This window comes from Tenrec ecaudatus, chromosome 15, assembly GCF_050624435.1.
Source record: "Tenrec ecaudatus isolate mTenEca1 chromosome 15, mTenEca1.hap1, whole genome shotgun sequence".
NCBI classification, from domain to species: domain Eukaryota; kingdom Metazoa; phylum Chordata; class Mammalia; order Afrosoricida; family Tenrecidae; genus Tenrec; species Tenrec ecaudatus.
Window position 1 is genome coordinate 213,142 of NC_134544.1, and position 27,526 is coordinate 240,667.

The 27,526-nt window shown below is 47.5% G+C and overlaps 3 protein-coding genes and 1 non-coding gene across 7 annotated transcripts in view; 1 reads left to right on the forward strand and 3 right to left on the reverse strand.

Moving 5' to 3' along the window:
* The window catches only part of LOC142427307 (glyoxylate/hydroxypyruvate reductase B-like), a 40,315-nt gene extending 31,185 nt beyond the window's left edge, over positions 1 to 9,130 (reverse strand). Inside the window, exons 1-2 of one of the 2 annotated variants that reach the window (XM_075532545.1) lie at positions 9,016 to 9,111; positions 160 to 222 (exon numbers count right to left, since the gene is read on the reverse strand). The gene's annotated coding sequence lies outside the window, so the exon portion shown is untranslated. Of the gene's footprint in view, positions 1 to 159; positions 223 to 9,015 lie in introns of both variants that reach the window. The other variant, XM_075532546.1, reaches the window with a different exon arrangement.
* Positions 9,084 to 20,372, forward strand: TXNL4A (thioredoxin like 4A). Of its 3 annotated transcripts, XM_075532548.1 has the most exons (4): positions 9,084 to 9,237; positions 9,660 to 9,888; positions 19,016 to 19,119; positions 19,960 to 20,372. In XM_075532548.1, exons 2-4 carry the CDS (start codon positions 9,736 to 9,738, stop codon positions 20,129 to 20,131), a joined length of 429 nt encoding a protein of 142 aa, XP_075388663.1. In that variant the 5' UTR covers positions 9,084 to 9,237; positions 9,660 to 9,735; the 3' UTR covers positions 20,132 to 20,372. The 3 variants fall into 3 exon arrangements, with proteins under 3 accessions (XP_075388663.1, XP_075388665.1, XP_075388664.1); XM_075532550.1 differs by lacking the exons at positions 9,084 to 9,237; positions 9,660 to 9,888 and adding an exon at positions 12,946 to 12,996; XM_075532549.1 differs by lacking the exons at positions 9,084 to 9,237; positions 9,660 to 9,888 and adding an exon at positions 13,733 to 13,798.
* LOC142428380 (small nucleolar RNA SNORA70) lies at positions 12,564 to 12,702 on the reverse strand. The gene has a single exon (XR_012780294.1). It is a non-coding gene; the product is annotated as a small nucleolar RNA SNORA70 (small nucleolar RNA).
* Positions 20,373 to 20,518: 146 nt separating the features above from the next.
* On the reverse strand, positions 20,519 to 26,582 carry HSBP1L1 (heat shock factor binding protein 1 like 1). The gene is made up of 4 exons (XM_075532716.1): positions 26,433 to 26,582; positions 25,401 to 25,467; positions 23,973 to 24,066; positions 20,519 to 22,310 (listed from the first exon to the last, which is right to left on the reverse strand). Exons 1-4 carry the CDS (start codon positions 26,478 to 26,480, stop codon positions 22,283 to 22,285), a joined length of 237 nt encoding a protein of 78 aa, XP_075388831.1. The 5' UTR covers positions 26,481 to 26,582; the 3' UTR covers positions 20,519 to 22,282.
* Between the last annotated feature and the right edge of the window lie 944 nt (positions 26,583 to 27,526).

The window sequence follows — 27,526 nt, forward strand, 5'->3', positions numbered from 1 at the left end:
GCTGTTTTCAACAAACAGAACCAGAGGAGGATTTACCCTGCAGGCTGCTGTGTGCATTCTCCTCACACTATACAATCTCCGCAGCAAAATCAGATTCAACATGAGGGATTTTCTTCTACTTCTTAAACTATTGCTTAATTAGAGAAAACAGAACATTACCTTTGTTGAAATTGCCTTCAACAGACTCAGGATTCAAAATTCAGGGTTTTCTTCCTTCAGAGCCTTTGAAAAAAATGAGATCCAGAAAGTAGAGCAGAATGAATTCCAGCCTCTTCTTGAGTGAGACTGAAGTTCACCCAGTGATCTCTCAGGGATCGTCTAATGATAGGTGGCAGGGAGGGGCCAGAGGGGAGGAGTTGGTCCAGGTATCCCAGAGCTGCAAGGAGCTTCAATAGGGAAACTAAGCAAGATTCTGGGATCCAGAGAAGGAGCCCCTTCTTATTAGGGATCACCTAACCCACTAGGGTGGGGCTGGGAGGCAAAGCATCCTATCCCAGAGCCCTGAGGACTCGGAGGCTGTAATCTTTCACAGTCCAGCCCACATCCAGCAGTGCCCCCAGGGGTCCTTACCACAGGGGCAACTCACTCCCTCTCCCTGCCAGCAAGTTCTGGCTGACTCATAGTGACCCATTGAGGCGGTAACTGGTGAAGGGAGTAGACAGCCAGTCTTTCTCCCACAGGGTTGCCCTTGGTTTCCAACCATGTGGATTGCAGCCCCTCTGGTAACCACTACACCACCAGGGCTGCAATCACAAGGACAAGAAGTAATCTCATTTAAATGAGAGGAGGAAGGGTGCAGGCGAGAGAGGAGCAAATACGGCAACTTTAAAATGAAAGAAACAAAAATGAATGCAGTCTGTAAATGTTTTGTTTTTTTAATGTTTGGGAACAGAGAAAGAGGGGCAGAGAGTGGGAAGGAGAGAGAGGACGAAAGGAAGAGGACACGTCAGGAAAGGAGAAGAGAGAGCCTGCTGCAGATTCAGGAGGAGCGGGTTTTGGGTTCGGACCCAGCTGCTCCCAGTGTCTGTGTGATGGGACAGTTTGGTGGGTCTCTCAGGAACATGTTTTTTCCCCCGAATGTAAATGAGAAGGAAACAGGCTGACTGCATACATGGCTGTGAAAGTGAGAGAGATCAAATCATGGAGCAGGGTACTTGGTGAAGGTCAGCTGCTTAATGAACAGTTGTTACCCAATTTTAAATCTTTACCCAAGTCTCTGAAGCAAGGGCAAAGCCACAGAAAGAGACTGTATTCATGATGCACAATATTTTCTTTTTTAATCATTTTATTGGGGGCTCATACAACTCTTATCACAATCCATACATTCATCAATTGTATAAAGCACATTTTTACATTCATTATCCTCATCATTCTCATAACACTTGCTCTCCATATAAGCCCTTGGCATCAGCTACTCATTTTTTCACCCTCCCACCTGGCTCCTCCTCCCTCATGAACCCTTGATAATTTAGAAATTATTATTTTGTCATATCTTACACTGTCCAAAAATCTCCCTTCACCCACTTTTCTGTTGTCCTTCCCCCAGGAAGGAGGTTATATATAGATCCCTGTAATTGGTTCCCCCTTTCTACCTCACTCTCCCGATATCGCCACTCTCACCACTGGTCCTGAATTCCCTGCTTCCAGTTCCTATCAGTACCAGTGTACATCCTCTGGTCTAGCCAGATTTGTAAGGTAGAACTGGGATCTACCCTGACTGGATCCTATTTTATTATGTGACAGGGGGCTGCAAAATCCACCAAATCCCACTTGCATCTGGAGTGCCAAAATTTGCTTCCAACAAGTGACAACAGGTATGGGAAACAGAAGGATTTCTCCCAAGTCATCTCCCCCAAACAGATGTTAAATTTAGGACACTGCATGCAACTAATGGTAAATGAATGTCAAATTACCTTCCTGAAGGCAGTCAGTTGCCAGACTACTATCTGGGCCCACCACAGGTAGGGCCTGTTCCCTGCTGTTAAGGACAATGGGTTACTTCTCCCTAAAGGCTTGCGACCATTAGTCTGGTTCCTGTAGGTAGGGTTTACACCCTACTGACAATGGTTTCTATGGTGGGCCTGAGATCAGGTCAACCGGCTTAGTGACATCCAAAGTTAGGTTGCCATCCTGAATCTAGGATCTGCCCATCTTGTCACATGTGTACTCCCATTACCTCCCCTTTCCTATTGTGTATAGCCCTAGATTACGCCCCTCCCATTACTGTATTACCCTATAGCACAACCCTTTCCTGTGACATATGTCCTCACCTGTAATTAGGGGGCTTGCAGGTCTCCAGAGAATATAAAAGCCTTGGTTAGCAATAAAGATCTCTCTCTCTCTCTCTCTCTCTCTCCCCACGTGGACCACCAAGTGAGGCTGAAGTGAGCATTCTACCATGAAATGGGTCTGACTCCATTATTTCAATCCCTCCTGCTCTCTTTAACTTTACTATAATCTTTACTTATTGTTGTACAATTGCACCTACCAGACCCATGATGATGTGTTAGAGGCTGGTATACCCTGACAAACAGGTTCTTATCTCTGCTGCTCCACTCCCAGCCCAAATCTGTTCTCTCCAAAACCTCTGGACATCGATTTTTCTCTCATTTACTATTAATTCTCTGAACTTTCTAAGATAAAATCAAAGTGGTCTGCTTCTCTCTCTCCCCCCGCCCCCAGGGCCTGTTGTGCCCCCTGGGACAGGCCACAGGAGGCCTGTCCAAGGTCCTGAGGGTACCCTAGTCGTCTGCTTCTCTGACCTCCTCTAAACCTCCCCAAACCACTCACTGCCATTGAGTCAATGCCAACCAATAGTGACCACATAGGACAGGGTAGAACTGCCCCCATGGGTTCCCAAGACTAACTTTTGACAGAAGAAAGCCCCATCTTTTGCCCATGGAGAGGCTGGTGGTTTGACCTTCAACTCTTTTGGATCACAGTCCAATAAGTAATCACGGTGCCAACAGACTTAACTTCTTCCACACCAGTTCCTCATTCAACACAAAACAGACTCATAAACAAGCTCCTAAAAAGAATTCTCTTTATGAATCCCCCTTGAGGGGGATGTAGAGTCTAGCCCCACAGTCAAAAAGGCCCAAGGAATGACATGTGCAATTAAAGAAGACAAAGAAGATAGAAAAGGGGGCTCAACTCCATTCTCAGGTGAAGCAAGAAGAGGGGAAAGAGCCCAGAGTTTATTCAACAATGGGTTTTTGTAGCGTTTGAGGCACACAAGCCTCTTGGTAATCATATACTGTGGGGGAAAAGCCAGCCCCCCACAACTAATCGTGAGTTCCATAAGCACAATTGTATGGTCGAAATATATAGAGATTATAATATATAGTCATAGAGAGCATGAGAGATAGAAGTGATTGAAATAATGGAGTCAGACACATTTCATGGTAGCATGCTCACCTCAGCCTCATGTGGTGATTCACGTGGAGAGATGGGGAGGGGAAGGAAGCCAAGGGGAAAGGAAACAGGGGAGCGAGGACAGGGGAGAGGAAGGGGAAGCCAACTAGAGGTCAAGGGGAATCCTTATTGCTAACCAAGGCTTATATATCTTTGGGGGCGTGCAAGTCCACTCATTACAGGTAAAGACATTACAGGTAGACATACACCACAGGAAAGGGTTGTATTATAGGTTATACAGCAATGAAAGGGGACGATCTAGGGGTATACATGCAATAGGAAGAGGGATTGGGGGGATACATGTGACAAGATTCAGGATGGCAGCCTAACTTTGGAGGTCACTGAGCCTGGGGTTGACCTGTTCTCAGGCCCACCCTGGAAACCATTACCAGTAGGGTGTAAACCCCACCTACAGGGACCAAATTGATGGTCACAAGCCTTTAGGGAGAAGTAACCCATTGTCCTTAACAGTAGGGAGCAAGCCCTACCTGTGGTGGGCCCAGACAGTAGTCTGGCAACTGCCTTCATGGAGGTAATTTGACAATCATTTACCATTAGCTGCAAGCAGTGTCCGAAGTCTAACATCTATTTGGGGGAAATGACTTGGGAGAAATCTTTCTGTCTCCCACAATACACTTCAAGCAAATGGGTAGTGTACTAGTCTTGGTATTCCAAACATTCAAAGGGAGTACTGCAGGGGATTACAAGGCATACAAGAGACAAGAGGAACAAACTTTCTTAAGCATACTTTACCTGTGTATGAGGAGTCCAACCTCTGTAGAAAATACCTTTGCCTAAGCAGATGAGAAACGTGCTTCCTGCACTTTTGTGTACGGAGGCATTTCCCTATCTTGGACTGCGGAAGCGTACCTCACATTAGGGATGGCATACTGTGTCTTGTGGTCGGGAACGCTGGGAGCAGACCACGCACACTTTCTCCAGGTACTTAGTTTCCCACAGGAGGCGGTGACTTTTCTTTTTTTGTCTTATAACCCTTTTCTTTTTTAATCATTTTATTAGAGGCTCATACAACTCTTATCTCAATCCATATATACATCAATTGTGTAAAACACATTTGTATATTCATTGCCCTCATCATTCTCAAAACATATGCTCTCCACTGAAGACACTGGCATCAGTTCATTTTTCCCCCTCCTTCCCCAGCCCTACTCCTTCATGAATCCTTGATAATTTATAAATTATTTTGTCATATTCTGCACTGTCCAATGTCTCCCCTCATACACTTTTCTGTTGTCTGTCCCCCAGGGAGGAGGTTATACATAGATCCTTTTACCTGGTTTCCCTTTTCCCCCCTGCCTTCACGCCACCCCTCCTGGTATCGCCACGCTCACCACTGGTCCTGAAGGGATCATCCACCCTGGATTCCCTGTGTTTCCAGTTCCTATCTTCCTACCTGTACCAGTGTACATCCTCTGGTCTATCCAGATTTGTAGGGTAGAATTGGGATCATGATAGTGGAGGGGAGGGGAGGGGAAGCATTTAGGAACTAGAGGAAAGTTGTATGTTTCATCATTGCTACACTGCACCTTGACTGGCTCATCTCCTCCCCGAGACCCTTCCATAAGGGGATGTCCACAGATGGGTTTTGGGTCTCCACTCTGCAAGTCCCCTCATTCACAATGATATGATTATTTTTGTTCTGATACCTGATCCCTTCGACACCTCGTGATCACACAGGCTGGTGTGCTTCTTCCATGTGGGCTTTGTGGCTTCTGAGCTAGATGGCCGCTTGTTTACCTTCAAGCCTTTAAGACCCCAGATGCTATATCTTTTGATAGCCGGGACCATCTGCTTTCTTCACCACATTTGCTTATGCACCCATTTGTCTTCAGCGATCATATCAGGGAGGTAAGCACACAATGATTTGATTTTTTGTTCTTTGATACCTGATAACTGACCCCTACGGCACTTTGTGAGCAGGCTGGTGTGCTTCTTCCATGTGGACTTTGTTGCTTATGAGCTAGATGGTCGCTTGTTTACCTTCAAGCCTTTAAGAGCCCAGATGCTATATCTTTTGATAGCCGGGCACCATCAGCTTTCTTCACATTTGCTTATGCACTTGCTTTGCCTTCAGCGATTGTGTTGGGAAGGTGAGCATCATGGGGAGGTGACTTTTCACTTATGTTTTTCAAGACCTTAAGACACCTTTTGGAGACAGGAGAGACTCTTTCTTTCTCTGTTCTCTCCCTTGGGGGGGGGGGGGAAGACACCTTTTATGGTGACCAATCTTCCATCCCAAATGGCTAGCAGATATAGCACAGTCAGCCTCAGGGTCAATGCAGGTTAGCTCATTGAGAGGTTTGTTCCCCCTGGTGTAAAACCGAGGTGATAATTAAACCTGTATCCTATTAAAAATTAAATGTTGTCTTATATATAAAAAGCCTTCTCAATGCTCATCATAGAACTTCAACAGTTTCCAATGCCCTCCAACTCTGCATCAACATTCTTAATAAAGGGTCTCTTCCAACACTTCCAAGAACCTGACAATTCAGTAATTCAAAGACAAGCAACCCATTAAGCAGTAGACAAAATCCTGAATCTGAGCTATCAGGTTCATATTCTTTTTTCTTTTTTTTTTTTTGGGGGGGGTGTTGGCTTCTTGTTTAATCATTTTATAGAAAAGTATGAGAGATGTACAAAAATGATCCTCTGCTTATTCTTATACTTGAAAATTGTAAGAGCGTTGTTGCTAATGTTCCTTCACTTATTGTATGATAACACAGAGAGCTCCTTGGAAAAGAAGAGGGCCAACACCAAAAAAAACCACCTGCAAACCCTTAAATCACAGACAGCTATAATTTTGCTACTGTTATGAACCAAGTAACCCCTGTAAAAGGATCATTCAAACCCCCAGAGAGGTCGAAACCCACAGGTTGAGACAGGTTCATAGTCTTGAAAGGACACAAGATTAACTGGCAATACTTAGTTCACAAAGACAATGTTCTACATCCTACTTCAACGAGTAGCAACTGGGGTCCTAAAAGCTCATAAACAACCTTTGAAGGCGCAAGCCTTGGTCTCTCTCCATCCAAAGGATGATGAAAATCTAGACTCATGGTAACATTTAGTCCAATGGGCTGATGGACCATGCAAACATCAGCCTCTATGACCCTGAGGCCAGAAGAACTAGATGGTACCTGGCTGCCACTACCAACTGCTCTGCAAAGGACCACATTAGAAAGCGTTGGAGAGAGTGAGAGGTAAATGTGGAACAAAGTTCCAAACCACAGGAGGCCAGATGTACTCATCCGATAAGGACTGGTGGAACCAAGACTATGGTCTGTAGTCACCCTTGCGGAACAGAACTCACCCGAGTTAGAATAATCAGCCCTTTGAGATCCAAAGGGCAGTACTTGCCCAAGGACAAAGTCTCTACCCACTGACATCAAGCCATTTGAACTCATGGTAACCTAACGCTGTAAATCTTTACCAAGGCAGATAAACTCTTTTTACGGAAGAGCGGCTTGTGGGGACAAAGTACAGGGGGTCAGGATGTGACAGATAGAGGCAGGAAAGAGAGACAGTGGGGAGTGATGGCACAGTGCAGGGACTGCAATGGATGAGGTGAAACAAATGGTGACTAGACAAAGAGTACTGGTGGCACAGTGGTTGCAGTTAGGAGTTGGAATTCACCAGTTGCTCTACAGAAGAAACGTATACATCTGCTTCCACAGACTTCAGCATCTTAAAACCCAACGTGCAGATATGCAGGAGAAAGACAAGGCTCTTTACTCCTGTAAAAAGTTCTAGATTCAGAAACCCTCAGGAGTAGTTCTACCCTGCGCTGCAGACTTGCTATGAGTAGGAACTGATTCAATAGCAATGGGTTTGGGTGGGTGGAGGTGGCTAGAATTTTAAAGGAGACAATAACAAGTGTTGGCAAGAATGGCATGGCAAAATGATAGTCACCATAGTGGTTTTAAGCCATTTGTCTTATGGTTAGCAGCTCCATTCTTAAACCACTATGTCACCAGCACTCTTTACTACAGAACACTATATGGCCATAGAAAGGAATGAAGTACTGATACACGCTATGTCATGGAGGAATCCTGGACACATCATGCTAAGTGAACGCATTCAGTCACCAAAAGCCACATTTATAAGAATTGTATAAGAATGTATACAGAAATGTCCAGGATAGGTAAATCTACAAAGACAAAAGAATGTGGTCAATAAAAAAAAGAAGAGGAAGGCCCACAACAAGATGGATTAACAGTGGCTGCAATGAACTCAAATATAAAAACAGGTGCGCAAGATCGGGCAGTGCTCCATTCTTTTGGACCTACGATTGATTACTCAGAGTCAGAACAAACTCGATGACACCTAACAACTAGAGCTGGGTGAGAGGTTGGGTGAGAAGCTGGGTGATGGGGCTGGTGAGAAATAAGAAGAGATTTTTAAAGGATTTATTTGTGGAATGATGAAAATGCTGTAAAATGTGGTGATAGTTATACAACTGTGAACATACTAAAAGTTATTGAATCATACACTTTATATATATCTAATTTGAATAGATTGTCATGCAATAAAAATACAATTTATCAACGAGTTATACTCTATGGCTTCTTCTACTAAAGGTGGGGCTAGTGTTTAAACTATTAATGAATAGAAAAGCAGTTATAATGCCATATACTTCCCATTTCATTCCTCTGGCCAGTGTCTCCTAACTCTATTATATTACAACATGGTAACAAATTTTGAGCAATTATTCCAATAACTATAATCACTTTTAAATTTACATGTAAACGACGTTACACTTCTAAAATCAGAAGTACATGGTGTGTGCAAATACAGCAGTCTGAAAAGGGAGCATTATCTCAGTCTTAAAGTCTTGACACAATCTATGTTGAATCTTAAAGTTGCCTTTTTGGGCTTTTGACCTACCTAACCTAACCATCTCCCCTCAAGGAAACTTTTTCTTTTGTGTTCTTGCCGGTGCAGTCTGTCTCAATTCAGAAGCTCAGCATTAGCGCATGACTGACAATCAATTTTAATAGCAGGGTCCCGAGAAAATTTGTCTTCTTGTTGTCCTGTGACCATCCCGATACAAGGAAAAGCACCGAAGTTGCCCACCGATCCCTGCTAGGTCCCCACGCTCAGGTTGGTTTAGCTCATACTTCAATGGTACCACGCTTGCTTTTTCTGTTCCCGTCTGCTCCTCTGTGAATGTGGACTTTATCCCGGCCTAGACTGCCTTTCAACACAACTTGTTACTTAACTTTTACAGAGTGTGTGTCTTCACGCTTGGGCGGCACGGGAAGAAAAAAAAAAAGAAAATGGTATCTTAAGCCAATGTCCGTGTTGGTGACAAACTAGTTTAGCCCCCACTAAGAAGAGTCTAGCTAAAAGAAGAAGAGTCTAGCTAAAAGAAGAAGAGTCTAGCTAATTATTTTTTTGGAAACAATAGCCAAGGTGACGAAGGTGCCTGGTGGACCGGAAGGGTCGGCTTGAGGTGCCCGCCCAGCCCTCTCCTTCTGTTGGACGACAAATGACAAACGGCATGGTGCCAGCGAACTGGAATAACGGCAAATCCGGCCTGGCTTTTCCCACATGACTACGCCGCCGCTACTTTTTCCTTACCAAACTCCGGAAATCCACTCAAGATTCCAGCCCCCAAGAGTCGCTCCCCTGACGGAGACTTGGTCGCGCGGCCTCCGTCGCGCGGAAGCACGTAGCACGCACGCACGCGCATTACGTCAACGCGCGCCCAAGCCTGGCGGTAGCGAGAATCGTGGAGCGGCCTGCTGGGCGCTGCTCCCTGCTCCCTGCTCCCTGCTCCGGAGGCTGTAGGGAAGCGGAGAGGTTGGTGCGGGGCGCCGGTTCGAATGGCGGGTAGACAGGCTGAAGGCCGGGCACCCCAGGGAAACTAGGGGGCTCAGGCTCGGGCTGGAAGCCGGGCACCTAAGGGAGGCTCAGGTCGGGGCCTGGCGGCTGGACATCCAGGGAGGGGCGTGGGGGAGTTCGAGGGGCGCAGGTTCGGGCTGGTGGTAGGGGACCCGAGGGCGGCCCGGGAGCGCGGGTTCTACTTGGAGGCCCAAGTGGGGGACTGGAGGATGAGGACTCGGGGACGGTGGGGGTGGGGGAGCTCGGGAGTGGGGTTAGGTACCTGCTTGGAGCCGTGGTGAGTGGCAGACGGCCGCTGGACCGGCTGGGGCACGCCCTGCTCCCCCCGGGGCCCACTTGGGGTGATGGGGCCGCAGAGGTGATGGCCTGATCCGTTGCAGCTTCTGTATGGCATGGGGCGATAGTGAAGACTGAATCCCGCGGCTTCCTGTCTCAAGTCGCCATCCCGTGGCCAAGATGTCGTACATGCTCCCGCATCTCCACAATGGCTGGCAGGTGGACCAGGCCATCCTTTCGGAGGAGGACCGCGTGGTGGTCATCCGGTTTGGGCACGACTGGGATCCCACGTGCATGAAAATGGATGAAGTTCTCTACAGCATAGCTGAAAAGGTCAGTGTTTCTCAGGTGGTGCTGGGCACCTAGTGGTGGTCAAATTGAACAGGGAGGGTAAAAGCTGCACCCCATACTCCACGTAATCGCATTGACCAAGTAAAGGGGAGAAACCAAATGAACTGCAGATCCAGGTGAGCTTGTAATTGAGGGTGTAATTGCCCAACAGATTTAGGTCAGAGTATTCAAAATGTATTTAGCTGGTTTAGTTAGAAAGGATTGTCTTTTTCTGGACTCTTAAGGAGCCAGGTACATATGCATTGGACTGTTAACCTCAAATTTGGCGGTTCAAACCCACTGATCACTGTTTGGGAGAAGAATGAGGCTGGCACCTTCTGTAAAGATTTACAATCTCTGAAACCTCATCTAGGGTCTCTGATGGATGGGTTGGCTTGTTCTGTAAATAGTGCATGTGTAATAAGTCTTGGTGTTTTTCTTTCAGTGGCTGCTTCTCCCATGTTCTCTTTAAGTCGCTTTATTGGTCATTTGGAGTGATTTGAATTCAGATAACTTTAGGAGAAAGGCTGAGTTGTGCCTTGTTAGAACAAAGCAAACACCAGCGCATTGAATGGTCAATGGCACTTGTTAGTTGACCATTGTCTGGCCCTATTATATAACCAGAGATTTCCTTCTCTTCCTATCATTTCCTGGTGGATGACTTTGATGTGTACATTATAGCAGTTGAGCAAAAGGCAAAAATACTAAAGTATCAATAGTTCATAGGTAGACGTCAAAGCAACATCTTTCTGGGAGATAGGAGATATGCTAATATAGATTTGATTAAAACAACCCTTTGAGTAGTAGTAGTAATATAGTAGTTATATCAGGAACAGGAAACATTATCACTAATTTTCACTCTCATGGATGAGTCAGAAAGTCAGTTTGGGGTGTTTTGTTCTGTTGTTCATAGAGTCACTGTGGGTTGGAACGGCACCTGACAACCACAGTAGGAAAGGAAGTCCTGGTGCACAGTGGGCTGCTCACTGAATGTTCAGTAGTTTGGACCTACCAGCTGCTCCTGGGGGAAAGAGGAAGCTGTTTCCATGAAGCTTCACCGTCTCAGACACCCTGTGGCACAGCTCTGCTCTGTCGCGTAGGGTCCTTGGGAGTTGGAACTGACTTGGCAGGAGGGGATTTTATGTAGCAGGAAGGGCAGTGTGAGGTAGGGGTGGTTGCTGGATGAACTTTTGGGGCTGTGTGTGTGTGTATATGCATGAATTGTTCTTATATTTCTGAGGTGCTTATTAAAATGCTTCTCAGAACTTCTGGTTTCATGAGTCTGAGGTGGGGTCTAAGGATCCCTGGTGGTGCTGTGGGCTAAGTGTTGCACTGCTCACCACAATTGTGGTGGTTCAAACTGCCCCAAGGGAGACAGAGGTGTGTAAAGACACCCAAACTGGGAAACTGTGGATTTCTTTCAGTCGGAATGGTCCCAAGGACCATGGGTTTGGTTTGAGGTTGGAGTCTAGGAAACTGCTTTTAAAGACACTCCATCCTAGGGGATCTGGGCGGATTCCCAGGGAATCCAAACTCCAAAACACAGTCAGTGGAAGGAGGACCAGGGTAGTGAGTGCCCTACAAGCTGTGTCCCAGCTTCCTCCTGCAGCACCAAGAGGACGATGATGATGGAGGGGATACAAGAAACCAGCAGTTCTCTCCTTAGCTGAGAGCCCCCCAACTCGGATCAGAGCTAGTGAGTGACAGGTGTCAGGAGCTATTTACTTGTTGCTTCAGCCAGAGTGGGCAAGGGCAGACACTGTAATTTCGTGACAGATGAACTAGGAGTGATCTTGGATAAACACATCATTGCTGTATTGACTGAGACCTTTGGGATGTGTATTTTGGAACCTTTCCCTATTCTGCCCTGCAGGTGGCAGCATGCACATCAAGAGATATCCAGAACTCTGCCCTGTGGTGAGGCTAGGATGGCTGGGGAGGCAGGGCTTTCCAGACCTTGTTAGCTCGGACACACTGTGTGTGTTCATGTAAGTGCTAGGGACCCCGCAGGCTTCTCCTCTGTACCTTGGCTCCTCCCTGCAGGCTCTGGCCTTCTCCCCGTGTTCTAGTGGAGACCAAGCACCTAAAGTACTGAACCCAGCAGTGAGGACAATCTGATTCAGCTCACTTTCAGAAATTTTCTTTCTTTTAAAAAAGTTTTTAAATCAGGAAATTCAAGTTTTATTTGGTGGGTACAAGTGAGGCAGCATAGGGCTACCAAGGTCTTCATGAACCCTGCAGGGCCTGCCACGTGTCCAGGGGCCACGGTGAGGGATGTATCTGATTCCACAGCCATCCGGGATGAGGTCCTTCTCAGCCACCGTATCCTTAAACTCATCAGCATTAAACTTGGTGACGCCCCGCTTCTTGGAGATGTGGCTCTAAGGAGAGAGAAGAACATCAGACAGGAAGGTGGGGCAGGGGCAAGGCAGGCCAAGAAATAAAGGGATGGATGGCTCACCTTTTGGCGCCCAGAGAACTTGAAGTTGGCCTCCTTAAGGCGTCAATCACATGCTCCCTGTTTTGAAGCTTGGTGCAGATGGACATGATAACCTGGCCAATGTGGACGCTAGTCACCGTGCCTTGAAGTTTCCCAAAAGCACCTTGCATCCCAGTTTAGAGCCTAGTTTAGGGAGAGCAGAAATTATCCAGACCAGAGGCATTGAAAAACAACAAAGGGTTGTCTCCAAGGTCCCTTAGGGCAGCCTATATTTACCAGTAGGCTGCATACACTACCGAGGAGACTTGCTGTTTGTAGCCATTGCACACTGGCAGAAATTTTCTTTGTTCTCTTAAATTTCTCCTTTTTGTTTGCCTGAAATTTGGATTTCTTTTTAATCAGCTTTTGATATTATAGTTAATCAGTTTGCAAACTTGAAATGTATTCAAAGACTATTGGTGTTTTAATCTTTTTTAGCGTAAGGGCAAATAAAATTTTTAATTCTGGAAGCCCTCTCTGGGGAGTCTCAAAGGGAATTTTTGAAATTAAGGTTATCGTTTACAGAACAATATAACACTTTATTTAAAAATCTCCCTCTGCAGAAATGGCAGATAGTGGGGCGCATCCTCGTCATGTAACAAGTCCTGTTTGGACCTCACAGCTGTTTTAAAGTGAGTAAAAGTTGCAAATGGGAGGCTGGACTTGATTATGCTCTTTGTCCTACATGTGATACATTGACCAACCTCACCCCACCCCCATCGCGGGGTAGTTTGGAGCTGTCTGCTGAATAACGTCAGCCTGCAGGTGCAGGAGGCAGCAGATTACAGACCTGCTGTGTGTCTGGGGCAACTTGTTAGGTGGAATGAGGATAAAAACCTGTTTTCTTATTTAGCAGCTGCTTTTACCCACAGCTTTGAAAAGAGACTCTTGACTGTAAATTTGGACTCTCCGTTCTGAATCAGCACAGTGTGTAAACCAGCAATGCTGCAGGGCTTAGGGTCACATGATGAATAAGGGGAAATAGGACATTAACTTTTGTAAGCTAGTAAGTCTTTGCCTGTGGAACTTAAACTAGGTAGTGACTCGGGGATCTCATAGCCTCATGATCTGATCAAAGGCGTGAGTGAGGGGCATAAAGAGACTGAACTCAGGGACCCACCTGCAGCATCACATTAAGATTTAGTGGCCAAAACTTTTTTTTTTAAATACTGAGGTTTGGCAAGCAGGATGGAGTAATGAGGGCAACGACTCACTTTAGAAAATGCAGGTTAAAAAAAAAAAAATAAAGAAAATGCAGGTAGTGCCTGACTTCCTCCATAAGTCGGTTTTGCTGTAGTACACATAGAGATACAGGCTGGGGTTGTGTGGCAGTCGCTGTGACATCTGTCCATCCGTCCGGGCAGGAACCAGATCGATGCCCTGCATTTGGAGAGCAGCTGTCATCGTCCCCGAGCCCGGCGAGTCGTCACATCTGTGAGTCAGTCACCTTTCTCCCCTTACCTCCCAGCAGGTAGAAGTGCTCAGTGGGAATGTTGTAATTTAGAGCAAAGTTGGGCACAGACAGAATGTTTGATGGGAGAAGCAACCAGAGGCCAAACACACTACTATGAGGGGCAACAGGGAACAAAACTGCTGTAAATAATCCCATGTGTAGTTTTGTGTGGACCAAACTCATTTTGGAAAATATCTAGGCATGCAGTCGTTGGAATGTGAAAAGCCTACATTTAGCCCTGCAAAAGAGGAAACAAAACAAAACTCACTGCCATCGAGTTGATTTCCATTCAGAGTAGAACTGCCCTTGTGGATTTCTAAAACTGTAACTGTTTCCAGGAGTAGAAAGCCTTATCTTTCTCACTTGGGAATCCTGGTGATCTCAAACTGCTGGCCTGTGGTTAGCAGCCTAGCATGTCACCAAGGAACCAAGAGGTGCCCTTCCAGAGTAACTGTGCCGTTTGCCTTCCAGCAGCCTGCTCAGCAGTCTTGCCAGCATTTGGTCTTGCATCGGAGCCTCCTAGTGGGGGTGTGCTGGTCTCTTTGTTTTAATCGCACTTCCTGATGACCCGATGTGAGCATCTTTTTATCTGCTATTTACCATATCTGCGTTTTCTCTGAGGAGTCTGTTCGCATCTTTGTCCTTTTTTTTTTTTTTTAAGTTGGATTATTTGTTTTCTTAGTGATGAATCTTAAGAGTTCTTGTATCTGGAACATGAGCTCTGAAATTGACGATCACCAAACCTAGTGCCCATGGACTCTTTGCTTCTGTCTTCTACAGGCTTTGTAGTTTGATCATTTGGCAGCTTGCAATTAGGTCTATAGTTTTTTGAGTTGATTTTGTTAAAGACAGAGCTTTTTGTCTAGATCAGTGTTTCCCTAAGTGGGTGATACTTCCCCCAAATCCCCTGGGGACCCCTTGAATGATGGGGCAGGGGGAGGCTGTGAAAGCAGGTGCCCATAGGCTGTATTATAAAAGTGTTTCATTGCTAGGGGGTGCTAAATAATTCTTTTTTTCTGAAAAGGGCACAGTCGGCCAAATCCGTTTGGGAACCTGTGGCTTACATGGTGATTTCAAATGTGGATGTCTGCTTGGATGCCATTTGTTGAAAATAGTAGCCTTTCTCTGTTGAACGGCTTTGTCCCTTTGTCAAAGATCGGTTGATTCTATTTCTGTGGGCCTACTCTAGCACTTTTCTTGTATTTTGTTAGATTTATATCTAAGTGGTGGTGGTTTATATTTGGGGTGTTAATGTGAATGGTGGTTTGTTTATAATTTTGAATTCCTATAGTCTATTGCTGGTTTATAGGAAAACCATTAACTCTTGCATATTAACTTGTATCTTGTCCACCTTGCTGTGATTGCTTGTTACTTTCATCAATGCTTTTGTCATTGCTGGTTCTTTGGGATTTTCTGCATGGGTAATCATATCAGCAACAACTTCTCTCTCTTCCTTCCCAATCCAGAGAGCTCTGCTTGGCTTACCTACCTCATTACCTAGGACTTTCCTGTCATGGTTTTAAGTTCTATCATTTATTTAGCATCTTAAAGCCCTTGGCTGGGGTAAAGCAATGATCTTTCATTCCGGACTCCGAGGCATGGAATTGCTCCTGGTTTTCTCACTCAGGCAGTGTGTGTGAGCCAGAACTTGCGCCCCTGCGGGCCGTCACACTCCTTGGCTCCCCCGGTTATAACCCTTGGTGTGTCATCTCGGGGCTGGGCTGCCTTTTTCAGCAACACAAACTTCACTGTGTCTGCCTGCTCTCGCATCATGCTCTCACCCTTCCAGACCAGAGGGAGCCTGACTGGGCTTGGAGCCCCCTGACTTTCAGCATGTGCAGCAGGGACATGGCAACCCCATCACTATCAGTTTATCTTGCTGTGAGGTGGGAAGCTAGGCCACCTGCTCCGAATGCCAGTAGCGTCCACCCATCGTGAGCAGACAAGGCAGACTAAAAGGGGCTGACAATCTACTTTAAAAAAACGGCGGATGAAGACCTGCTGAGAGAGTGGTGGGGCACGGTCTGATGTAGGCTGGAAGGTGCATGTCTCGGAAGATCATTTTAAAACAATCACAGCAGTCCATCAGTAGAGAGCTGCCAGAAATTCAGCGTGGATTCAGAAGAGGACATGAAATGAGGGACGACATGGCTGATGTCTGGTGGATTTGGGTTGAAAGCAGAGAATATTAGAAAGATATTTACCGGTTGTATTGACTATGAAAAGACATTTGACCTTGCGGATCCTAACAAAGTAGGAATAACATTGGAAATAGTGAGAATTCCAGAATCCATACCTGCATGTCTGGTAACCCTTCTCTGTGCTTAGACCGAGAGGCAGTTGTTTGAACAGAATGAGGGAACACTACCTGGTTTAAAGTTAGGACTGCTGTCTGTCAGGGTTGTATCCTCTCACCATAGTTACTCAGTCTCTGCTGAGCAGATCCGGGAAGCTGGACTGTATGGAGCAGAATGCAGCATCAGGTTGAAGGAAGATTCATGAAGAACCTGCAATGGGCAGATGACACAGCCTTGCTTGCTGACAGCAGAGAGGACTTGCACTTACTGGTGCAGATCAAAGAATACATCCTTCATGTTGGGAGGATGGCACCTCAACATAAAACAGAAAGATAACAGGGCTCATAAATAACAGCATGGTAAATGGGGCAAGACTGAAGTTGTCAAGGATTTTATTTTACTTGGATCCATCATCAGCACTCATGGGAATAGCCAAGAAATCCAATTATTTCTTGAATCATTGCGTAAATCTGCTGCAGAAGACCTCTTTGAAAACGTAAAAATCAAAGCTGTCATACCCTGAGGACAAAGATGTACCTGACCTAAACCATGGCATTTCCACTTGCACCGTGTGCGTGTGAAAGCGGGGCGTGAGGAAGGAAGGCAAGCATGAGTAAGAGTGGATGCCTTTGCACTGTGGGGTCACGGACTGCCCAGCGGGCAGATCTGCCGTGCACAAGTGCATTTTCGCGAAGAGGGGGACTATCTCGTGCTCCGCACATGTCGCTAGAAGGGACCAGTTACTAGAGAGAGACGGCGTGTTAAGTAGAAGGTCAGTGGCGAAGCGGGAGAGCCTTGTCCAGATGGGTTGGCACGACATGGGGCTGCAGCAGTGGGCTCTGCCCTGCCGATGGCTGTGAGGGCACCCCAGGCCCTGGTGGTGTTTCATTCTGTTGTGCTTAGGGCCCCCACAAGTGGAAGCAAACTCGGGTGGCCTCTTTGGATGCTGAGACCATTGGAGTGGATGAGGGAGAAAGGTCTCGTTAGGGGTGTGTGGAGCTAGTCTGCTGATAGAGTGTGCTTGCATTCTGGCTGCAGGTGTTTCTAGGGCTCAGGTTGGAGCAGACACACAGAGGCAGAAGGGTTCGATGTCTGCATCTTTAAGCAAGTTAATTGACTCAGTTGCATTCTGATTTTCTCACACCCACAGAGTTAGTGGTGTGTTCTTATCTTTTGCACCCAGTGAACAAGTATAAAATGTATTGTGACTTTTATTCTGAAGTACACCATTTATGAGCCCCTTCCACTTTTAAGATCCTTCATATTTAGATGATGGGTCCTCGTCTGCTGTCTAGTGTAATTGTCACTGTTGGGTGGGTCTGAGCAAGGCAGCGAAGGTACAGAAACCATGTGAGGTTTGGCATCTCCCTCTTGCTGCCTGTGACCATTTTGTGGTCTCACTTTCTGTCTAGGGGTTTTGTTTTGAAGTAAAACCAGTGTTTCAGTTTATCAACTACCCCGCACTGGGCCTTGCAAGATTGCAGGGATTCTGAAGTGGATGCAGTCAGAGTGGTGCTCAGCCCACGATGCCTCGGGTCATTGTAAGGAGTGGAGGCACTGAACTCAGCCACTCTTGCATGACCATATTGCGGACTGAGGGTGTGTGGTAGGTGGGAGATGCTGCACAGAGACCCCTCTGACCAAGCCGCGGGCAGGGGTGGTTATAATGGACATAATCATTTTTCTAATAATTCCAAAGTATGTGGAAAGCCCTGGATAGCTGCCACTCCATTTCCATAGTTAGCAATATTTGCCAGTTTGGGGTCGTCTGACCGCCTCAATCACTTTGTTTACTGCTGTGTGTAAGGTACATCAAGTAATGCTGTTTCATCTATAAACTACAGTCAGGTTTTAAAATTAGTCTTGCTTGGAGGCGTTCTGCACGTAAATCGGTGTGAGCTTCCTGGGGAGCTGAGCACCTGGGGAGTTCATGGCCTTGGTTCCAGTGATGCTGGTACAGGTAAAGTGTGTGCAAGTCTATGTCACAGCTGGAAAATGTATGTGAATGGAAACCCCTTGACTGTCTATATTATCTATCCGAAAAGATCAGAACAAAAACTCAGTGCATAGCCACTGGAGATACTCATTGTGTAGCATTGTTTTTGGGAAAATGAATGTGTTTTTGCAGATACATTTGTGGACCTGCTCAGAGAGCATCAAGCTTCAAAGGCATAGATTAGAACACTGGATGTATTTGAATACATCAGTTGCTTCTGGGTGTGGTAGAGATAGCTTTATTTCCTTTAGTTTTTCTGGTTTTACTAACTCTCCAAAGAATGTGCAGTTAATGAAAAAAAAAAGAAGAGTTATTACGTGCAATATTGTTTTGGGTTATTATCAGTATTTATAAGCGTTCACACCTAGAATTTGGGAACTTCTTTTGAGTTCTGGTGTTGCAAAGTGCCAGCTCACCACAGCCTCATAACAGAACGCTGCGCTGCCCGTCTGCGCCTCCTACAACTGTTTGTTTGTGCCTGTGGTTGTAGTCGCTGTGTCAATCCAGCTTCTTGAGGGTTGTCATCTTCTCCAGGTCTGGAGGCATAGTTTTAAGCTTTTTTGATGCATACAACTATTACGTATTTACAGACGTACAAATATATAAACTTATGAATTATTAGATTAGAATAATATATGTGAAGGCATTTTCTGCCCAACTTTCATAACTTGCTGCTTAGTAGGGCTTAGCTCTGCTCCTAAATGGTTCTGAGGCGCCAAGAGTAAGCTGTGGACACTAGTTGACTGCGTTCTCTTCCTGAACATCAGTTTCACTGGTGAAAAGAGTTGGGAGCTAGTTTTAAAATGTTCCCTTTTACCCAAATAATAATAATTAAAGGTGGTGTTACAGATTGAAAGCCAGAATGATTTATTTTAGATGTTTGTTTTTATCTCCTTTATCTTTAGGTTAAAAATTTTGCAGTTATTTATCTTGTGGATATTACGGAAGTCCCTGACTTCAACAAAATGTACGAGTTATACGACCCTTGTACAGTCATGTTTTTCTTCAGGTACGGTACATTGTTGTAAAGTTTCTACTCAGCTAGAATAGTATTCGAACTTGAATCCTCATATCATAGTGTCTGCATTAACAGTTTATCCTTTTGTAAATAACTTTGTCCAGAAATTTACCTGTAGGGCAGTTAAACTGAAGAGCCACTTGCTGGCACTGACGATACCCTTAGATGTTCTCTCCGGATGAAAAGGTCTGTTTTAAGTCCTCCTCTGAAGGACGGGCCAGCTGGGCGGCGACTCTGAGACGGGAATAGCAGTAGTGGCGCAGGGGCACTAATCCGCCCTCGGCTCTTGGTCGCCCAGTTCTCAGGCAGGCCTGGGAGGCAATGCAGGGGTACATTAGCATCCCACTCTGCATGACAGGGCCCACACTTCGAAGCTTAACCGAACATCCGTGTGCTTGCGCTCAGAGCCCTGTGGTTCAGCCATCCGTGGCTGGAGCCAGGCTGCCAGCATCAGGAGGCTGCTCTGAGATTCCTCCCCCTGGGAGCTCTACCACCCTGGAACCATCATTAAAAGCCCAGCCCAGTCTGGACAAGGCCCCCAGGGTGAAGCCACTAACAGCAACTCCTGGGCTGCTGTGGGACTGGAAGAGGACTTGCTGTGGGACTGGGAGAGGGCTGGGACCACGTGGAGGGGAAATGCAATAGTAGGCATTCCCTTGGTTTCACTGTTGAGATCTCTCTCTCTCTCTCTCTCTCTCTCTCTCTCTCTCTCTCTCTGTCGCACGCACACACGCGCACCATGGTGCTTACACTATGGGAATAAGCACATGGTGGTTGCCTTAAGCACCAGCAACAAGGTGAACTGAACCCCCTCATCTTTCCCCTATGCAGGAACAAGCACATCATGATTGACTTGGGCACTGGCAACAATAACAAGATTAACTGGGCCATGGAGGACAAGCAGGAGATGATAGACATCATAGAGACCGTCTACCGAGGGGCACGCAAAGGCCGGGGGCTGGTCGTGTCTCCGAAGGACTACTCCACCAAGTACAGATACTGAGCCCTGGTGCCTCACCACCTGGAGACTATTGAGCCTCTGAGACTATTGAGAGCCTTGGGAAGTTGCTGGAGGGCGTGGGCAGCCCAAGGAGCTGGAGCTGCAGGGTCTTGGTGAAGTAAGGATTGAGTAGCCTTAAATTCTCAGTCTGCCTGTGTTGTATTTTTATATTGGCAAATATTTGTAAATTCCTAACTGAAATAAATAAAATACAAGGTTATGCTTGTTGGTTTCTAAGAATCTTGATGAATGGAGTACTGATTTTGGTCACCCAAACTCTCAGACATTGGCATAAATTCCTGAGTCTGGTAGGTTTTACATACTCTTAAGGGGAATCCAGAAAGAAGATACATTTATTTCCTGGTTCTTTTTTTTTTAATTAATAATATTTCCTGGTTCTTAAAACAAGGTGCTAAAAGTATTTCAGAACAGGACATGGAATGAGAGCGATCCGGGCTGTTGTCAAAGGAGACCAGAACGATGTTTTCCTGCGTTGTACAGACTGTGCCTCTTCACAAACTGGGTAACGTTGTGGAGGATGGGGATTCCAGAAGCTTTCATTGAGCTCTCCAGAACCTGGACATAGACTCGGGAAGCCAGGAGAGGTATGAGTCCGGGTGACAGCAGAGCAAGGTGTGTCCTTTCACTGGGCAGGTCCAGTTTGTATGCTGTCAGAGTTTGGGCCACTAGCCTAATGAACAGCGAGGCCTCAGAACCAGGGGAAGGCTCCTTCAGCAACCTGCAGTGAACAGGTGGCACAGTTCTTGCTGGGAGCATAACGGACTCTTGGAGGTACTTCCTTGTGGTCCAGTAAGCTAGCATGACCCTTCTACCATGGTCGTCCACTTGATGATGGATTAGAAATCCTGTCCTCTAGCTGTGGGTTAGGCTTTGGGCGACTAACTGAAAGGTGGGCAGTTTGTTGTGAGCAGGAGTCGCCTCTGGCAGTGGGGAGGGTGGGGTCTATGTATGTATGGAGGGAGTTGCCCCTTAGAAGCATGATGAGGTGGGACTGTCTTCTGTGCCTTACTGGAAGGTATGACTAACATCGACAACTTTCTTTTCCTTAGGGTGTGGTCTGCATCCAATGTGTAAGAAGTCCTGACAAAGAAAGGAGTCGGGTGTAATGAGCCAAGTACTGTGGTACTAACTGCCAGGTCTGGGGTTTGAGTCCACCTGCCACTCTTTGGGGGAAAGATGAGGCTGTTTGCTCCCATAAAGATGCACACACTCAGAAACCCTATGGACCAGTTCTCTGTCTTCCTGGGTTGCCGTGAGCAAGTCTGGCAGGGTTTTCTCGTGCTCTGAATACTGCACCTCACCTGGCTCATCTTGGCTCCGGGGCCCACCGTTTGACCTGGTTGCCCAGTTCCTGGAGCCTGTGAGCCTGCCGTCTGACCTGCAGGTTGGGGTCATTGGCCTTGTAGTCTTGTGGGTCGGCAGAACCCCCAGATTAACACTTGACCCATAGATATGGGAGGTAACAGGCCCCACAGCCACGTGAGCTGTCAGTTGTTAGAGATTGCTAAAACACAAGGTCCCACTAGGATAAATAGCAAGTGTTGATGCGGAAAAACTGCAACCCTCACTCACTGGCTGATAGGATTGTTAAATGGTAGAGATACTGCAAACGTTTAGTGGGCCCTCAAAACTGTAAGTGTAGCACTACCACGTGACCCAGCATCCCAACCCCAGGTGGGCACTGGGACTGGAACTGAATGGAGCAGAAACAAACATGAGCAGTGGTCTTCTTGGTACTTACTCACCAGAAGCAAAATGGGGCATGTCTTAAAACAGTCCATCACCCAGTCATACAGGGAATAAAGTTGATACATGCTACCACATGGATGAGCCTTGGAAACATGCTGAATAGAGTCAGTCTCAAGAGGACAAATAACTGTCTATCCCACTTCCATGAACTCTAGGCCAATGAATGTAGAGAGGCCAAGTGTGGTGTGAGTACCGGGGGTGAGGCCCAGGTGAGCCTGGCAAACATTCTTGGTTCGCGGCCTTGTTATGTGGTTCAAAGAATGACGAGGCCCCTCTGCAGTACCTTTGTTCTTTTAATCTTCTATGTCACTAATATGATTATTTCAGTTACTGAAAATCAGCCATATGACTGGGCCAGAAAGACTGTTTTCATTGATCCCATTCTCATATGACTGGTCTCACGTTGTCAGGTCTGTAAGAACAAAGTTTGAAAGACATGAAGGTTGGTTTCCATGCCAGTAAATGCAGTTTAAGTCAAAGCCAAAGCTAAGCCAATAGAGGTGCCCCAGGTTCCTGAAACGGAACATTCCCATACAGGGAGATTCAGTCTGCAGAGGAACAGAACCAACGTGACTGTCGTTTTAATAGGTGTGACGGGTGCCATGGTGGCTGCAAACTGTAGGTGCTCAGCAAGCATGCCGACCAGACGCTGTGTCTGGCCACTGAGCGGTGTCTAGGGAGACATGCCTCTTCAACATCAAATAGAAAAGGGAGTCTAGGTGTATCAGCCAGGAAACGTGAAGGGTCAAATCCAGTGGGATGTACTTGGTCAGCATCACAGAGTTTCCCAATCTCCCACTCCCACTGGCGTGCTCCGAATCCTTTGAGATCCCATTGGGAGGGAGCCCAGACCAGCAGCCAGCACAGGCTTGCCCAAGCAGATGAGAGCTCCCTAACGGCTTTTTACACTAAAAATCATTTTGACCTTTAAGTAACTTTTTCGATAGCTGATGCCTCATGCTGTTCTGTTTTATGTGCGTCTGTGAAAGTGAAGTTTTGACACCCAGTGGGCCATTTAATATGCCTGGGAGGTGAGTTTCTGACCACATAAAGCACCTGGAGTAGATTGGGGAGGCAAGTTGGCAGAGACTGGTCACCTCCTTGGCAGGAGCTGGCCGTGCAGGGTGGTGTGCGCAGAGGGAACTCCCTGAAGGCACCAGCTTAGGGCGGTGGGATGCTGACTGGAGAAGGGTAAGGGCTTCAGGACGGGTAGGCCTGCATGATGTAAGCTAGATGGTGCAGCTGAATTTCCCACGCTCCAGGGTCCAGATGCTTCTGCCCCCATTTGCAGTGCATGTGTAGTAGGCCATCTGATTACCTTCTTTTGGAGCACTGGGTCAGATACTGGTACGTCATTGATCTCAGAGCTAACTGGTTGAGCAGAGAAGGATGGCTAATTTGACGGTTGACTTAGGAAAGCAATCGTCAGTGCACAAAGCCATGGACATTGTTCATTGAAAGTCTGCTTCTATAGTCAGCATAGTACGTCAGGAAAATATGAAGCGGTATTTTAATAAAGTTCTGTGTTTCCACATGTGCACTTGGTCATGCACCCAGTCGCCGCTCTGGAGTAGCATTAATTTGATCGCAAAGTCTGAAATTCCCCTGGAAAAAGACACACTTCAGTTGTAAAGAAAGGGTCTTCAGGGCAACTCTTGGACTGAGTGAAGGGCTTACTGCACATAGGCCTATCTTAATGCACATAGTTGCACCAATATATTTTCTCAAACCATGAGCTGTCACCTCAAATCCACTGTGTTCTGTTTTGATTAATGACTGACTTATGCGGGGGGGGGGGTGGTGGTGGTGTCAAAACTACCTAATAAAGAATGATTTCTAAAGAGTACTGTTTTTCATTCAAAATGTTTGGTTCTTAAGGAGTTATGACCAAATTTGTTTTAGTTGGTCGATTTAGAAAATAACATTTGTAAGTATCTTATGATGCCTGAAAATGTCATGTGATACAGAATAGTAATTCCCTGAGCAAACAAATACGGGATTGTATATTTCAAGGGAAAGCAATCAAAAGCCAAGCAAAAGATCAATAGAGATAGTTTCTGAATAGTGATCTTACAGTAGGTTCTTTATGGGGCTTTCAATTCCAGCCTGCACCATCAGGTCACTTACATTCTTCTGTAAGGCGTCGATGCGAGTCCCCATTTCTGCCAGTACAATGTTAAGGAGGATTGGGGTAGAGGAAGAGCTCAGTCTGCAGGCAGGCCAAGCAAAGCCCCCAAGGTGCTGCCTCAGCATCCCCTGCACCTGCTGGTGTGAATGGAAAACTCCAGGGCAAAGGGGTCCACTCAGCCCCCACCGGTTACTGCCCATGAGGGCTATGGCTTTGTTCTTGATCTGTCCTTCGGTTTTCCTCCCTACAGCTCACTGCTGCCTTGGGTGCCTTGCACTCGGTGGATGGTGGCCTGGTGTGCACCTAATTCTAGTGAGTTGTAACTACAATGAAAGGTAATTACTCTTCAATGGCTTTGCGATACTACCTTTCAGAATCTCCCCACAGTGGGAACGTGTGTAACATCAGAGGTTGCAAATAAGTGGTCCATATGCAAACACTTTACACGGGTTACACACACACACACACACACACACACTAATGGAGTGGTTTTCCCCTTCATTTCTGTCAGTGACCTCTGCTGCACACGTCTCACGCACTGGGGTGCCTTGTACATGGGGGAACTGCACAATTGAGGCCTGTTTGTAATGCCGTGGGTCTGCTAGTTCGGTTTGGGGTGAATATGTCAGTAACAAAGTATCTGTTGGTCCATCAAGCCCCACTGCCACTGTGGACTCCCCAATGTCGCCATTATCCTCAGGTGCTCACTGTGCCGTGTCTCTGCTTTTAAGGGACACATGGAGCTGTGTAAACTAAACCTACTCCCATCGAGATGCTCTTAACTCATAGTGACCCTAGGACAGAGCAGAATGGCCCCCGTGAGGAGGAAGTCTCATCTTGCTCTCATAGAGCGATCCTGACCTGAGGGTAGCAGCCACACTTGTAACCTACTGGGACTCCGTTGTGTAAAATGAACTCAAACTGGACACTTGGGCGACTCATCACTGGATTTGCTCAAACTAAACAAATGCTCTCTGATTTCAGGTTCCCGTGACCAGCTGAGAGGTGCTGGAGGCAACACCTGATAGTGGGAGAGCTGTGGCTGGTACCCATTACAGACTTCTTGGTTAGAGAGCAACAAGCAGAGTGTTTGGGGGCAGATGGGCCCGTGTGAGCTTTGGAGAAAGTGCTTTTGGGTAGTAGTGTCTGCGGTGTCCCTTACACTGGGATTGACTGCTCAGTTGTCCCATCTAGTCTGCCCAACAGGAAGTCAAGTCGCCAGCTGGAGGTGAGGCTGCCACATAAAGATGCAGGTGTGCTTACCGGGAAGTCCTAAGTAAACCACTGTCTCCTGGTAGTGAAAAGAGGACCATGTCACTCGGTGGTCTAAGCAGGTGGTCTAAGCAGAGAGGCTTAGCTACAGGAAAAGGATATTGCTGAGGTTCAATGCTGTAGTCAGATCTTGGAAATGCTCTTGAAGTTCTTGGAATAGATTTTCTGCCTGAAAAACACAAAAATCAACAACTATACTGCAACTGGATTTAACACTGAGGAGGCCCAATGGCACAGTGGTTAAGCAGGCTGCTGACTGCAAGGCCAGTTGTTTGAAACCACCCACTGCTGCAGAGGAGAAAAACTTTCTCCCGCCATAAAGAGCTATAGCCTCAGACACTGGCAGCCACAGTCCTGCCCTGTGCTACAAAGTCACCGTGAGCTGGCATCGACTGTATGGCAGTGAGTTCGGTTTTGTTTGTTGATTTTTAGTTGTATAGGACGTTTAAAAGACATGGAACAGACCCCAAAAGCCAACTGAATTTTGACAATGGCAACAAGGGAAGCCTGCCAAGGCTCTGGGCTGGACCAAACAGTGAAAACGGCCTCTGCCCACAGGCTGGAACCACCAGGGGTCTTTGCGCAGGCAGCAGGACTTGGTTCTTAACAGCACAACCCCCAAAGCCTGCCCTGCCACTAAGGCTTTATGTTGGGAGGTGTCTGCGCTTGTGGGGAGCTTGCTGAGTCACCCTGACGCGTCCACCCTCTCAGTCGTGTGAATTGGAATGTCCAGTCTCCCAGGCAGACCTCTCCATCCCCGCCCACATGTTATCCACCACACCGGTTGGAGGGCGCAGCCTGGGGGCAGGACGGGACTCTTGACCCCTGCAGGGAGAAGCCAGAATCCCAAATCTGCTTCCTCCCTGGGTAGGAGCCCCTGCTCCCTCGGGGGTGGGGGGGGGGGGTAGGGTGGGTAGGGGGTGGTGGTGAAGGTGGGCAAAACCCCAGTCCTGGTCCCTAGTAGGGCAGGCCCAAATCCAAAATATGCGACCCGCTTGTCCGGAACCCCGCTGGCAGGATGGGGCGGGGGCATGGTGTCTGTCCAGGGAATGGAGGAAGGGACCCCAGGTCCCCTGCCCCGCATAACCATCAGGCCTGGGGGAAGGACCCTGCGAAGGGAGGGTCCCCACTCACGGCTTCGCCCAGCAGCTTCGCCACGGAGTCTGGCGTCCGCGCGTCCATCTCCAGCCGCCACAGGCGCCGCACCGCTCAGACTGACGAGGCCACCGGCCCGAGGGGAACGTTGGAGAGTGCGCGGGCGCGGCGGCAGGGAAGGCAGACCCGATCCCAGCGTTCAGAGATGTTTAGAATGGAATTTCTGGGCGGGGGCACGCGGGGCCTTCTCTGCCAGATCCCTGGACCCGCAAGTAGCTGGAAGGGGCCACGGCGGCGGTCCGAGAGGCCAGGGATACCTGCTGCACTGGGCGTGGGGTGGGGACACAGGTGTAGTCTATGGCGCTGGGTGGCAGGCGAACTCAGGCAGAGGGACCTTCCGCCTTTTCCTCCCTTGTCAGCAGTGGGTCTCACCTTGGGAGGAGCAGAGTCCCCAGCCCGGTTCTGCAGCTCATCGCACATTCCTTACCTGTGAACCTCGCACCACGCACACCTGCTCCTCGGGTCGGCTGGTTGCATGAAGAGACCGGCCTCGCCCAGCGATCCTCCCACGCCCAGGTGCCTCTCTGCTGCCAGCACCCAGTAGTCCTGGGGTCTGTTGCCCATGGGTCTTGCTATTGCGGTGGGTGTCATATTTGAAATTCAGAATAACCAATAGTAACCAACCTCCTTATAGATCTTGCAGCTTCTCCAGGACCTGCTGTACTTCTCTGTACTGGAGCCTCACAGCGAATCCTAGGGCCACCCCAGAGCCCCCAGAGCCCAGGCCAGAACAACAAGGGGCTAGCTGGCTAGTTGTGTACGGCAGGAAAAGATGTTTCTGGCATGTGCAAATCAAACCCACCAGGAACTATCACTTCACTCCACTGGAATGGCTGGGGCTAACAAGACACGCTGTGCCAGGTGTGCGAATAGGGGACCCTCTGGAACCACACTCCTGGAGCCAAGGCTCTGGGGAACAGCCTGGAACTCGTCAGTCACTTAGAGGGCCTACCATTGGGCCTGGCAAGTCCATGCCTAGGTACATTCCCAAGAGAATGAAAAAACACAAGTACACACAAAAAAGCTTCTACTAAGGTTGATGGCAGCATTGCTCACAGGAGCCAAAAGCCAAG

Bases quoted from the DNA above. Each gene is read 5' to 3' on its own strand.
- HSBP1L1 (XM_075532716.1), bottom strand. From the start codon at position 26,480: ATGGACGCGCGGACGCCAGACTCCGTGGCGAAGCTGCTGGGCGAAGCC. The intron at 24,067-25,400 runs ATATCCTTTTCC...TTAACATTGTAC, and splicing joins TACAGCATTGAACCTCAGCA to TGGCAGAAATGGGGACTCGC. The intron at 22,311-23,972 runs GTAAGATCACTA...TTGTTCTTACAG, and splicing joins AGCCCCATAAAGAACCTACT to ACCTGACAACGTGAGACCAG.
- TXNL4A (XM_075532548.1), top strand. From the start codon at position 9,736: ATGTCGTACATGCTCCCGCATCTCCACAATGGCTGGCAGGTGGACCAG. The intron at 9,889-19,015 runs GTCAGTGTTTCT...CTTTATCTTTAG, and splicing joins TCTACAGCATAGCTGAAAAG to GTTAAAAATTTTGCAGTTAT. The intron at 19,120-19,959 runs GTACGGTACATT...TCCCCTATGCAG, and splicing joins ACAGTCATGTTTTTCTTCAG to GAACAAGCACATCATGATTG.